This window comes from Patella vulgata, chromosome 9 (assembly GCF_932274485.2).
Source record: "Patella vulgata chromosome 9, xgPatVulg1.2, whole genome shotgun sequence".
In the NCBI taxonomy this organism is placed as follows: Eukaryota; Metazoa; Mollusca; class Gastropoda; family Patellidae; genus Patella; species Patella vulgata.
This window is the reverse complement of record NC_065887.2, coordinates 43692971-43707574: the sequence shown is the minus strand read 5'-3', so window position 1 is coordinate 43707574 and position 14604 is coordinate 43692971. Positions and strand designations below refer to the sequence as shown.

The 14604-nt window shown below is 35.3% G+C and overlaps 1 protein-coding gene across 1 annotated transcript; it reads left to right on the top strand.

The window, feature by feature from the left end:
• Positions 1-349: 349 nt before the first annotated feature.
• Positions 350-2934, top strand: LOC126821337 (uncharacterized). The gene is made up of 2 exons (XM_050549745.2): positions 350-878; positions 1943-2934. Exons 1-2 carry the CDS (start codon positions 674-676, stop codon positions 2932-2934), a joined length of 1197 nt encoding a protein of 398 aa, XP_050405702.2. The 5' UTR covers positions 350-673.
• Positions 2935-14604: the final 11670 nt, after the last annotated feature.

Genomic DNA, 14604 nt, shown 5'->3' with positions numbered 1-14604 from the left:
GGTTGGACCCCCATGATGATCCCAAGCATCACCTGCATTCCATGCGGTAGCTATTGGTGCGTTTGGGCGTCACATGTAACTGAAAATGTTTCTTCTGTTAGGTTCTATAGTGACTTTTTTCGTAGTCATTTGCATATTTTAGTATTATGCCCCCAAAATCAAATATCCCCTACTTTTTTTGAATAGTATATATGGTACTAACACGAACCACAGATTTATATACCGTTTTATGCCATTATAGATATAAGATCCAGGGAATACTCTCGATTATCAAGACCATGCAAAAAAATAATGTCCCACACTATTCAACTTCGTGTTTAATCGTGAAGTTACCTATCGAGATCTCGGAAAGGTCAAAGGTCAGGTGAACCATTTCTGATACGAAGTTAGACCGCAACACACACAAATAGTTTCGTAAATATAGTTCACTTTCAATGGACGTCGATGAAAAGTTACTTTCTTACAAAAATTCAGGGGTTGGCAGTAGGGATTACTTGGATATGTTTTCTTGAGGTAAATTATAAGTAAATCTGATATGTACTATATATGTAGATCATTTGTGGCATTTTGTTTCCCGAGTTATTGCCCTCCGGAAGTTTGCATCAAAGCTACCTACACAAACGACAAATCTAGCAATTGAGAGTTAAAGATTTTGTTTTGTTACTTTTTAGTGATGGATGAAGTTATTACTTTCGTCGAGAAACTAATTCCTGATATATCTCAAACCCAGTTCAGTCTTTTAAGGTCTAGATTTGAAGACATAGGCATCTCAACTATTGAAAACTTAACATACTTGAATGTTGAGGATTTGACAGACATTTTGAAACTTGTTCCTGCGAGACGATTTATAGCTGAGGTTAAAAGGAGGCTTAATATTGGTAGGTATTAATGTTGTATTTTTTTATGTAAAAGCAGGTCTGACTCCCCACTCTCATACTCTAATCACAAAATGCAGTAATATATTCTTGGCACCAGTATCCTTTCATCCAATTTTTACATACAACCAATTTGCATGAGAAATTGTGTACCAGTACTTAGATATAGACTTACATGTTTTAGTGTGACAGGCGCAAGTAAATACGTAATTCAATAATCACATTTGTGTCGCTAATAGTGAAACAGAGGCCTTAGTAGGGTCAAAAGTAGTACTCACATGCCTATAGTAGCAAAATGCGACTGAAAATCAAGTTGGGCTGAAATTCCTTAACCGACCTGATAATAATATTAACATTAACCATATTTGGAAACCTTAATTTTCTAATTCCTAAATGGGAGTCGCGGTGGCTCAGTGAGTATGGGGCTTGCTTGCTAACCAGGAGATCGTGGGTTTGATCCCCGTCGGGGAAAGATCATCTAGATTTTCCAATCCGGCTTCCCCTTGTCAGTGGTGCAGACCCAAGTGGCAAGAAATAGCACCTAGTCGTTCGGATGGGACAAAAAACCGAGGTCCTGTGTGCTGCATAAGGGTGCACGTTAAATAACCCAGACAGTTGGAAATCGACTAAAGAGTAGGCGAGTACGAGTTATCGCCGGCTGTCCTGGCAAAATTTCCCTCATTGCACCCTGCATGGCATTGCCGTCTTCATTAGCCAATTAAATAAGTGCATAAAAGTAGGACGTTAAATTTTATTTCCAATTCATGAATGTCTTTTTGTCATGATCATGAGCGTACAAGGCTGTGGGACTGCAGCTCCCATGTCAAGTTGGCGAAACTCCATTACATCTGTGTACTAATCACATTCAAGAAATTACAGCCTTTACAAGGATGATTTACGGTATTCTAGCTTATAGAGTGCACTGAATCATTCAGGTCATGACCTGTTTATTGTCTGTCTGTCCATTGAAATAAAACATGCGTATCTGTACAGTTAATAGCATGCAGGTCAAGCTCTCATCAAATAGTCAGATTAATACCCCCAATTACAAATTTTCTTTCTTTCAGCTGATGTTGGAAACTTGTCATCAGCCTCTGCAGAAAGTACTTATCAAACAGACCACAGTACATCAACATGGTTGTTGAATTCTTCTGCCACTGGCAGTGCAAGTAGTGCCAGTAGTTCTTTTTCTGATGACACAAGATCTGGTTCTCCATCAATTACACAATTATGGTCTCAGTCTTTTAATATTCCTTGGGAAAAGTTTTCCAAATCTTTTTTGGAAGATTGCGAAAAGAAAAAAAGACCTGATGAATCAATGCGTCGTGAGGCAATACGAATATTATGCCAAAGTATGAGAGAAGTATGTACAAAACCAAACTCCAAAGACATTCATGTGATCGCGGCAAAATTTGTAAATGAATACAAAGAATCATTGGGAGATATGATAATGGGAAAGATGATCGGTAATGGGTACTCCAGTGTCCTGTCTAGTATGACTGAACGTCTCAACAATTTGAATCGAAAAACAAGCAATGGGCCCAGCATTGAATATGATTCCAGTAAAGTGTCTTCGCAAAAGTATGGCTGTCTGTCAACATGGAGCATAGACATCGACTCTGAGGAAGAACAGGGTATGGTCGAAAAACGTGATTGGATGAAAAATGAATTTATGAAATCGAAAAATACTAGTTGCTTAAGCACGATCACAGAATACATGAAAGAAACCTATCCTCTTCAAAGAAAAACTATAAATACTGGTAGTACTGATGATGTACGGAAAGATTTCCCTTATTTGTTTGAAAAACAATTTATGGCTGTGCATTTTGAAAGACTCACGGGACACTCCTTGGATAATTATAAAAAGTCGGAGAAGAAGAAGTTTTCAGTTATTCATTTTTTACGAAAAGAAAAGTCTCCAGTCTTGAGAAAAGCAATTGCTGATATGGATTTTTACGTGAAAGAGACAAATCATCACATAAAGTTAATTGCGTTTGTAAAGTTATTGATGGTGTCTTTTAAGGAAGATGGCCTTTTGGAATTTTATCAGGTGTGTTAAATTTTATTTTGTGCATCCGTATGAATTCGGTGGAATTATGAATTATTTTTTTTGAAGTATAGCTACTGTGTGGGCATATCTTTAAATTATATAATATATCGTCGGTGAAGAGTCAAAAGGTCGTATATCAATAATTTGGTAAAAACTTTTTATTACATTTATGAATTCAAAATCAGAAGGCGCAACTTTTCATAGCCTGACATTTTATAGCCTTAAGTTTATTGGCGGTAAAATACAAATGTGAATAGTCATACGGTTTCTCCTCAACAGAAACATTCATACTTTAATCAATTGTTAACAAAATGATTTTGAAGCATTATTGATAATCAGAGAATGTGAAATCTGCCTTTTTTCAAAATTTTATGAGATACGACAATTTGCTATTTAATATAATTACTTTTTAGGTAAATATGTCTGACATACGACATTTTGTATACCGCCCCACCCCCTTACAGGTAACAAAAAGTCGTATACCTGGTTTCATTTTCAATTTGTGCCAGTCAAAATGTTGTATCTCCGCTTTTTACAAAAGGCTTTGTTTGTTGTAAGGTCATTATTCTGTTGCACTTGTGTGAAAAACGTAAATCGGTTTTTAGTGTCTCCTGAAAAATTTGTAAAAACCGAGATAAGACATTTTAACTCTTCACCGACGATATGTAAATAATTGTTTTTTTTATCCCTCAATAAAGTATTCGACACATGTAATCTGTATGATAACGTGTATATTCATTCTACTACACTAATGACAGCCTGCAGTCTTGTAGTGTATTGCAACAATATCTTATCGCAGTGTCTCAGTGAGTACAGTGTTTGCTCGCAAAAGATACTCTTGATTTTTCAATCTAGCTTTCCCTTGCCCAGGACCTTGTGTGCATCAGGTGCACAGATTAACAAGAAGAAGAAGAGTAGAGGAGTTATCGCTATCATTGCGTTTTCATTAGCCCATAATGTGCATAAACATTAAACTCATTTCATTTTTTTTCTTCAGTAATATTAGTATTTAATTGAATTATAATATATACAGTATATTTTTATACGCCCGTCGCCCATGTCGGTCCGGCGTCCACAATTGGTTGTGAACGCAATAGAGACCACAATTTTTGTCACATGTTTATAAAATTTGGTGTGTAGGTTCATATCCACAAGATCTCGGACGAGTCGCCAAATATTTTTTGAGTTGCTGCCCTTGATATATAACGAAAATACGTTAAAAGTGGCTTGTGAACGCGATAGAGGCCACAGTTTTTGTCCAATGTTTATAAAATGTAGTGTGTAGGTTTATATCCACAAGATCTCGGACGAGTTCGAATTTGAACACGATTCGACAAATATTTCTGGAGTTACTGCCCTTGATATACCGAAAATACTTTAAAAATGGCTTGTGAACGCAATAGAGACCACAGTTTTTGTCCAATGTTTATAATATTTGGTGTGTAGGTTTATATCCACAAGATCTCGAATCTCAGCACGATTTGACAAATATTTATGGAGTTATTGCCCTTGATATACCGAAAATACGTTAAAAGTGGCTTGTGAACGCGATAGAGACCAAAGTTTTTGTCCGATGTTTATAAAATTTAGTGTGTAGGTTTATATCCACAAGATATCGGATGAGTTCGAATTTGAGCACAATTCGACAAATATTCCAAGAATTACTGCCCTTGATATACCGAAAATACGTTAAGAATGGCTTGGTGTGTAGGTTTATATCCACAAAATCTCGGAAGAGTTCAAATCTGAACATGGTTCGACAATTATTTCCAGAGTTTCTGCCCTTGATATACCGAAATTACGTTAAAAATGGCTTGTGAACACGATAGAGGCAAGAGGGTTTGATAGATTTTTATAAAATTTGGTGTGTAGGTTTATATCTACAAGATCTTGGACGATTCCGAATCTCAATAATATTTTCAGAGTTACTGCCCTTGACTTGTGCACATACAATAATTGTCAAAGATATAAAGCTACCGAGGGCGTATATCGCGTAGGTGACCGCTCTTTCCATCTTGTGATATTTTCTGTATCAACAAAAATATCCAATCTGCCAATGTTAAGTATTGATGTGACATATGGGATTATTTTCTTCAGCCTAGTATAGATACGAAACAAGTTGAAGCGGTGCAAAGGAAAGATGGTGCTCCTGTGATTGCAGTAATCGGTATGTATGATCGCATTCATCTGATTACTTGCGTGCATAAAAGTGGGACCCCATTTCATTTCAACTGATTACTAATGACTCTCACTTTAAGCACATGCTCTCATCAAGCGTGAACTCAAATGGAAACCTTCGACAGAATTCCAGAGAGGGGGGTAGTAAGAGGGTCAGAATGCAGGGTTGGTGATTTATTTTATTTATCAATTGTTTACATACATACTTTGGAACTGTTGAAAAATGATATTTTTGCTGCAAAATGTCTCAATTAGTTCAATGATAAATTAGATTTGAATCCGCCAATCTAAATAAATTTATATCTTAATTTCGTTTCGTGTGTTTGGTTTGACTCCATTAAGATTAACGAGAGTTCATGTTCTGGGGTCATGTCAGTCAACCCTGACCTGTGACGTTTCAAAATTTACTGAGCCAATCAGAAGATTGCTCATAAATCGCACTGTTTGTTTTTTCTATTAGTTCTCCAGATGATTTCGTCCCTCAATGAATAAACGAAAATGAACACAAAATACATAATATTTCGTTTTAAATATACACTTATTTTGGTGTAACTAGAAAAAATTTCATTTGATGTTTGATAAAGCTAATGTCACACCGAAAAGATGATAGCCGACGCGACGCAACTCGACGGTTTTGTTGGGGAGAATCGGTTGATGTGAACACTTCTACGACTACGATTTCCAGTTTCCGTCCCGTCGCGAAGATTAAACATGTTTAATATTTGTCGGCCGTCGTCGGGTCCCGTCGGTTGGTGTGAACACTCAGTGCGACCCGACTGGACCAGACAATCTCCACCAGCCAATCAGATGACAGCGTTTTGTCAAGCGCAAATCTAAAATAAACATGGCAAACTTCTGGCACCTCAAAAATGAAGAGAAGCTTGGTTCAATGTGGGAGAGGGAGTACGAAGTAGAAGTGACGTCAATGAAGCTAGGTACTGCTTTTGTGTCAGCTCCATCACATTTCCCGACACTTCCTTCAGTTAGTTCATATCTTGCTCGCCAGGCTGCGCAGCGACACTCACGACTGTCAGTTGGTGAAAGTCGCGGTGGTGTGACCGATGTCGTCGTAGATACTGCGGACTGCTACGATTTTCCTCAACTCATAAAAATGTTGTGTCGGCTATCGTCTTTTCGGTGTGACATTAGCTTAAGATTTAGTGCATCATGCGATTATCCATGTCCGCTGATATTTTTTTCTACTCTAACTACTACTCTTTCTACTTCTACTCCAGCGATGATGTCACTAGAAAATACATATGCTACGAATTCCTCGCCGATTTACGATAACAAAATGCAAAGAATCTTTGAATGCTCAGGTATTGCTTACAGATTCGCGTAGAATTGATGATTTTGGACATTGTCCACTTTTCATTGTCAACTTTAGATTAATTATGTTCTGCAAAACGAGATATCTGCCGTATAGAGACTAAGAATCGGGCTAGAGAATTTACTTTTAAATAATTTTAATTAAGTTTGCATAAAGTGGCTTCAGGGTGAAATCACTACTATTTTTTTTTTACAAAACCTGGATCTACAAAATGAAATTTATTTTACTGTACATGCCGGTATGTATCTCTGAAATTCATAGTATCATTTCCATTCCAGGTGATCTCTACAGTCCGGTATTGCATCATGTTGTTCTAGAAAATAAGATAGTTTCTACAGTTGACACAATAGATGATGCTGTAATGATAATGTTCGGTATTTACTATATCTTCAATTTAGAATACCATCCAAAAGCTACTCAAACATTAGATTTCATTCAAAGGTAAGATTTTTGATTTTTCTTTAAAAAATAATAGTATTAACCATTATGTACTACCATCTTGCTTCAGATAGAATATAAAAGATCATGCACAGATTCTGATTATACCCTTGCTTTCACAACTTAGTAGGATGTTAAACCCTTTTTTTTTCATTTCATTTGGTTACACCATGCCCTTACAAAAAAACTTGGGTCATACAAATTTGATAATTGTTCCACTGCAGACTTTTTTGACCCCCAAAATATAAAATAAATTTATTGCCACCACACACTAAAAATTCTACTTTTTTGCATAATTATTCCAATTGCTCAAATTCCAGCTCTTGTATACTGACAAACATTGTAAACTCCTGAAATCCCTAGTCGAGAAATCAAATTTACTGAGTAAAATATGATGATTAGATGTATTGTAATGTGAGAGTTAAACGTGGAATCTGCATGGCTAAAAATAGCATCAATTACTAATCATTATCATCCAGAAGTATGCCTCCCATAACAAAACAACAAGTGGTCTGAGAAGTCAATCATGATATTGTTTAGAGCTCTTATGATTCGGTCGTCCAGCCTCTCGTTTGATTTATTTTCCACTACTAAATCGGTCTGATCCAACTATAGTTGAGATCATCTTGGCAAATTTTATGTGGTAAATGCTTCCAGAAGTAAAATCCCCAGGTACTTTTTTGAAATAAGATGCTCGAGAAACAAATTAATCAACATTGTAAGGCCCTGTACTGGTATGTATCATTCAGAAGTTCTACTTCGATACGAGAGCCACGGTGGCTCAGTGAGTATGTTGGTTGCCAGTGGCGCGGGGCTTGCAAAGTAAACTAGTTGTTAAAGATCCCTAGACAGTTGGAAATCGAAGAAGAGTAGGCGTGTTATCGCTGGCTGTCCTAGTAGAATTTTCCTCATTACACACTGCATGGTATATGCCTGTCTTCGTTATAGTCCAGAAGGTGCAGAAAGTAGGACATTAAGCTCCATTCATTTCCATTCTATTTTGGTATGATCAGAGACAAACTTATGGTATGGTACTTTGAGAATCCTAATTTTTGATCATATTTAATTTTATTTCAGAGTACTTATAGGAATCAATCCAGATTTTGGATCCAAAAAACCCAAGAAAAGTACAAAGAAAGGCTGTGTTTCTTCTAAAGTTATAACCTTGGCAAGTCATCTTGATGAAGTTGATGTAGACCAACATGATTACTGACTTGACGAAGTGCTCAGTTTTATAAAGTGATGTGTATTTTCATAAAACTGTGATAAACAAGTTATCTCAATTCTTCATTTGAATTGCAAACCCTGTTCAAGGTTATATTGTTTGAATTTTTCTTTGTTTTTTTTTTTACTTAATTTGAACATCAGATGCATGTTTTCATTATTATGTTATTTAAGATTAAGAAATTACTCTTTCAGTTGTATTCATACATGTTATTTAGGTTATTGATTTAGCCCAAGAGTAAAACCACCCAATTTATATTGTTTTTCTTTAGGAATTCTAGTTGGAGACTCTGTTTATTCGGTAAAAATGTCAAACACACACCATTAGGATTATCCCTGGAATGAAAAATGGTGGTCTACAAATGTCAGTTTTGCACATTTGATCTTTTTTCTGTCAAAGAATATTTGAGTCACTATAAGCTGCATAATAATGTAAAAAACATAGTTTTCCCATGCTGTTTTGTCTTTTGTAAAAGGACTTTTGTTAGATTTACTTCTCTAAAATGTCATATGACCAGGGACCATTTACAATCGTTGTGCAGTATCTCCAATAGTTTGTGTGCACAATCTGTTCAAGACAAAATAGTAAATGATGATTTCATTTGTTGCGTTGATAGTTGCAAAAGGAAAGTAGGCAGTCTCAAGGATTTAATATCACATTGCAAACAGCACATATGTTTTGATCAACCAATGCCATGTCCTTATTTAAACTGTGATGGGCTTTTTACGAAACATTCATCATACACATCTCATATCTAGAAAACACGGATCGACAGGCAGCAGGTTTAAGGAATCTTTTAGGCCAAATAGTGTTATGTCAGTTCTGTCAGATGCCATTGAGACTGGTACGACAGAGTATTTTGCACGTCAACCACCAGAAAATGTAGTGTCTGATATTGAAGTAGATCATTCTAATGAGCAAAACTTATCAGAGGTTTTTTTAATAGGTCATTGGCTTTGTATTTCATGAAACTTGAAGCTGTCCAGCTTATACCAGTTAGCACAATCAATGTGATGATGTCTGATGTGAATGATTTACACGTTTTATCAATTGACATTATGTATAAAAAGATAAATTATGAGGTTAAACTTGAAAACTCTGAAACAAAGTCTAAAATTAATCATATTATGCACAGTGATGATTTCAAATCACTTCTGAGTGGTGATAGTGCTAAGTTTGATACAGATTTTAAAAGAAAGCGTTTTTTTAAACAACATTTTAAGTATATTGAGCCCATTGAACTATATTTAGGACTGGATGAAAATAACAAAAGATGTGTGTATCATTATGTTCCTTTAAAAGAAACATTGAAGTCTTTGCTTGAAGATGTAAGTGTTATGAATCAGATAAATAAGCCTTTAGCATGTGATAAAGATCTTTATATAGACATAACTGATGGATCAAGTTTCAAAACTAACAGGTATTTTCAACAGAATAAAGATGCATTAAAAATTATCTTGTATCAGGATGCATTCGAAGTTGTTAATCCGCTAGGATCTGCAAAAAAAACCTTTAAACTTATTGGATTTTATTTTAGTTTAGTGGATATTTATCCATATAACAGAGCCAAGATTGACCCTTTACAACTGGCTATATTGTGTCGTGAGAAGGATTTTCTTTATTTTGATAATGGACGAACAGTTCTTGAACGATTGGTTAGTGAAATTAAGGAAATTGCTGTTGGGCTTAATATTGATGGAAAATTGATTAAGGCAAATCTTGTTTGTGTCTTGGGTGATAACCTTGGCAGTCACTTTATTGGTGGGTTTTGTACCAATTTTTCGAATGGTCAATATTATTGTAGATATTGCCTCATGATGAAACTATCTTATGAAACTAATCCTTTGAATATCAGAAATGCTGAACTAAGAACAGTTGAAAATTTTGAACACTCCGTTAAATTTGTAGAGGAAAATAATGTCGAGCATCACAATGGTATAAAATGTAATAGCATTGTCAATGACATAAATGGTTTTCATGTTTGTAATCCAGCTCTGCCCCCCTGTCTGGGTCACGACTTGTTTGAAGGTGTTGTTAAATATGATTTGGCACTGTTCTTGAAAAATTTGATCAATGTCAAAAAGTGGTTTGATTTAAAGACTTTAAATTTCTGTATTTCATCATTTGCTTATAAAGGCCATGATTTAGATAACAAGCCTATTCCAATAAAAGCAAAATGTGACAACATTGCAGGTCATGCTGTTCAAACCTGGACTTTTCTGCGACTTTTGCCAATAATTATTTCTGAACATGTTGCAAATTTTGAAGATGATGTTTGGAAAGCTATTTTACTATTACGAATAATTACAGAATATTTATGTTCGCCAAAAATATCAATCAATCAAGTTGGTATTGTACAGCACCTTTTAGATGACTATATAATAATGAGACAGACCCTGTTCCCGGGTGTGAATTTGAGACCAAAACACCATTATGTCCATCACTATCCCCATTTGATTACCCAATTTGGACCAATGCTCAGAGTGTGGACGATGAGATTTGAATCAAAACATACTTATTTTAAAAGATGTATTCGAAGTTCAAAAAATTTTAAAAATGTGACAAAAACTCTGTCTGAAAAACATCAGCTTCTTCAGTCTTATTATTCAGTGGGTAGTTTATTCAAGTCAGAAGAGGGACAATTTGAAGATGCTGAGAAATTTTCACCAAATTGTGTTGGGAAAGAAATATTTGACATAGTCCATGAAAAAGTTAACAATATTAACAATTTAAGATTTTCAAGATCTGTTTTGATACATGGTTATTCAATCAAAAGTGGTAATTGTGTAATTGTTGATAGTAAAAATGGATATATAGGTTTCGGTCAAATCCAATTTTTGCTATTTGATGAAGATTGCATTCCCCAGTTGCTCTGTAAATACATAAGTACAAGAAGAGCAAGGAATGGTTTATATGAGGTAGACTTTGATAAAGGGGACATTGTTTTGGTAGATTACAAAGCAACACTTGATTTATGCCCTCTGATTTTATATAATAATTCGATTGCTCTCAAAAATTATCCAGTCGACAAATGGAATTAGGTGTTTAGTTTTTTTTTATCCAATTAGGAGGCCATGGAGTATTTATACAGGCATTTTTCTAATCAAGTAACAAAGTTTTGTTCTTATGTAGATATACTGTAGATACTTGATATGATGCAGATCTTGTTTAGTTATCTTAAGAACTGTTCTAGCAAAATTAGAACTAAATTTTCATATTTATTTTTTAGATTACCATTAAAATTTCATTAGTAAATTTTAGTTGTTCAATAAAGAGGACATCATAGATTCTCGGATCTGTTTTCTGAAACTAAAGATAGAATTTTAGTATGTTTGACATATATTCTACAGTTATAAACTGTTCATTTTGACTATACATTAATTTGTATGGATTATATACATATCTTGTGTTTTCTGTTAAGACCTTTGAAGTTTTTGTAAGCTTATTTCACTTGATAATTTTTAATAAAATGTAATATTGAATGTATTTAGTTAGTTTTCTTTAACCTGAAGTTATATTTAATTTTACACCAGACACATGAGAGAAAAAGAACAGTAAGCTGATAATCAAGATGTATTATAGGCCTAATGAACAAGTGCTCCAGATGATAGTTACCATGAATTGTCTCAGACAACCCTTTTCTGGTGCAATTGGTTTAATACCTATGACTGATCAGATGTGAAACCAATAGCCTGTAAAGTTGGCTCATTTACAAGTATATATGATTTAACAAAATCATGTTAATGATTCTGAGCATTGCCATGTTAAAATACAAAACTATGTTAATTTACAGAAGTTCTGGCAACTTTTCTGCCAGGATTTTGCTGTAAAAAAACAATAATTTCAGGTTCATTTACAAGTCAAATGTTATTTTACAAGTATATGTAATTTAACAAAATCTTGTTAATGATTCTGAACATTTTCATGTTAAAATACAACACAATGTTAATTTACAGAAGTTCTGTCAACTTTATTGCCAGGTTTTTCCTGTAAAATAACAGGAATAATTTCAGGTTCATTTACAAGTCAAATGTTATTTTACAAGTATATGTAATTTAACAAAACCTTGTTCATGATTCTGAACATTGCAATGTTAAAATACAACACAATGTTAATTTACAAGAAATCCTGGCAACTTTTCTGCCAGGATTTTCAGGTTAAAAAACAGAAATAATTTTTACAGTGTAGGGCGGATTCGGAGGAGGTTCTATACTCAGACTGTCATAGCGTCTATTTGGAGATCGTGAACGATTGAAAGTCCCCCTACCTTCACAATTTAACGGAATAGAATCAGAAACGTGTCGGTACCATTTTAACCTATTCACAGTTTCATCAAAATCCAACAACCGTAGATTGGCGACATACCTGCTTCCTTCTATATCCCTACTTCCTGATAATAACCTTGATATAGCCTGTTTGGCGACAAATTGCCTGGGCAAGGCCGGGAAAGCTTTATCAGCCAACATCTGGACCCGGACTGCCCAATCATCCAGACTCTCCCTAGGATCCTGCTTAGCTTGCAGAAAAAGATTTTCCATTTGTTCCGGAAATTCTACAAAGCCAAATCGACGACCTAATTTTATCATAAGACCTTCAAAGGTTAAATATCTACAACTTCTATTCAAGTAACAGAAGTACTCACTAGCCTTCCCAGTTAAACAATAACATAAGCAATCTCTACACAATTCGTCATTATTAATCCAGACCTGACCTTTAGCATATCTATAAAACTTTTCTTCAAAAACATCCCATAACCCCTTGTTATCCTCCTCCCCACTAAACACAAGATTTCTTGGAATTTTACCATAATCCACCACATTCTCTTTTAAACCACTGTCCCCCACCCCAGGGGTTTCCGGAATACAGAAAGGCTCCCTGAACACCGGAGTTCCCGGTAATCTACGCTTGACTTTTAGTGCGGGAGTGGAACACCTGTCAGTAGGATTAACCTTGATAGGATTCTCTATTTCTTTTTCTAAAGATGCGTCTATCCAACAGACCCCAATAGTCCGTACTGGGCGAGTTCGCGCTGCCCCCTATAAAGCACTCTATTATTCTTCTCAACTAACTGACTACCCAAAAGTTAACACCAGCAACACAAACTTTCCTTCCCCGCTACAAATTTTAAGCTCAGCAGCGCCAATGAAGTGATTTGCCGAGGTATTAGAAAGTTAGGTTATGCTTACATTTAATCTCTTCGTAGCTGATAGTACTGACTAACTAGGTCTGCTCCGTAGGGTCGTCTGCGACCTCTGATCCAACGCCAGTTTCTTATATATTCCTCCTGCACGTGCATTTCACATCGAGTCTGCATTTGGGCGACCCGTACAGGTTCACAAGTTTAGGCGTTCTCGAGATACAGTTGAGTTTGGGCGAGCCAAACCAACTCTACAGTAGAAAAGTATTACTATGGCTGAATAGGATATAAATCAGGTATGTTAGTATCTAAACCGTATCACAAAACACAACAGTATTACCAATAGCATATGCGCAGTATGTTAGTCTCATAATTGTCTCTGGGGTTTTTTTTATCAAGCAACAGTTTCTCAATGTAGAATTTGAATACCCGGAAAGGAATAGTGTGAGACGGCCTAGGTTTACAAACTATATGCATTGTTTATTATTAAAGGGGAAGTGTCAGCGTTCACCAGGTATACAAATCAAGGGACAAAATGTGAAGGATTTTCTGATTTATCGCCCACCTCACATGAATAATGAAAGTTTGTATTTCTTTGGCATAGCATCATAAAATTTTAGATTGTCGAATAGGCCAAGGTTAGAGTCTTTCACGCAGAGTTAACCAGTTTATTTACTTTCATATTTCTATTACATATTACAGACATATCTCCTGTTATCGGTCGGACGATGGCGGCGTGGTAGTTCTTCTTTGGGTAAGCTACCTTTTACTTTTAAATAAACGATCTTCACCATATTACAATATTTTCGTCAAACTACATAGAATAGTTTCCGTCCTATATCGGACTAATATGACCTATGAGACAGGGGTAGTCCAATGTTACGGACATATTCGTATGTATAATCCGTCAACACCAATGAATTTGTCAATCGATGCGCATATTGATTTGAGTTTAGGAAAAAAGAGTTAACATTAATTTAATTCATGGGTTTTTTTTATTTTCAGATTGCACTAAAGGAGACAAGAAGTTTATGGTATCATAGAGAGGTCCACACACGTTATTATTTATCTTATACTGGGTCTGTCTTTATATTCTGGCTGGTTGATGTGTATAAGCTTGGCTTGTGCACCAGATTCCTTTGTAAATATCATGTGAAGTTTTCCATGATGTATTAATAGGTTTTTTTTGGTTGAAAGTTGTAGACATGGGGAGTAATTAAATTGGGATATATTAATATGGCATCAATCAACTAATCCCACATCTCCTTTAGGAAACTAATATTTTCTTTTTTGGGGTTTTTTTGTTTGTTTTTTTTTGCATGTTTTTCACTGCATTTGCTTGTTAGGTAAGGGGTGCTATACTTAATATAT

Bases quoted from the DNA above. Each gene is read 5' to 3' on its own strand.
- LOC126821337 (XM_050549745.2), top strand. From the start codon at position 674: ATGGATGAAGTTATTACTTTCGTCGAGAAACTAATTCCTGATATATCT. The intron at 879-1,942 runs GTAGGTATTAAT...TCTTTCTTTCAG, and splicing joins TAAAAGGAGGCTTAATATTG to CTGATGTTGGAAACTTGTCA.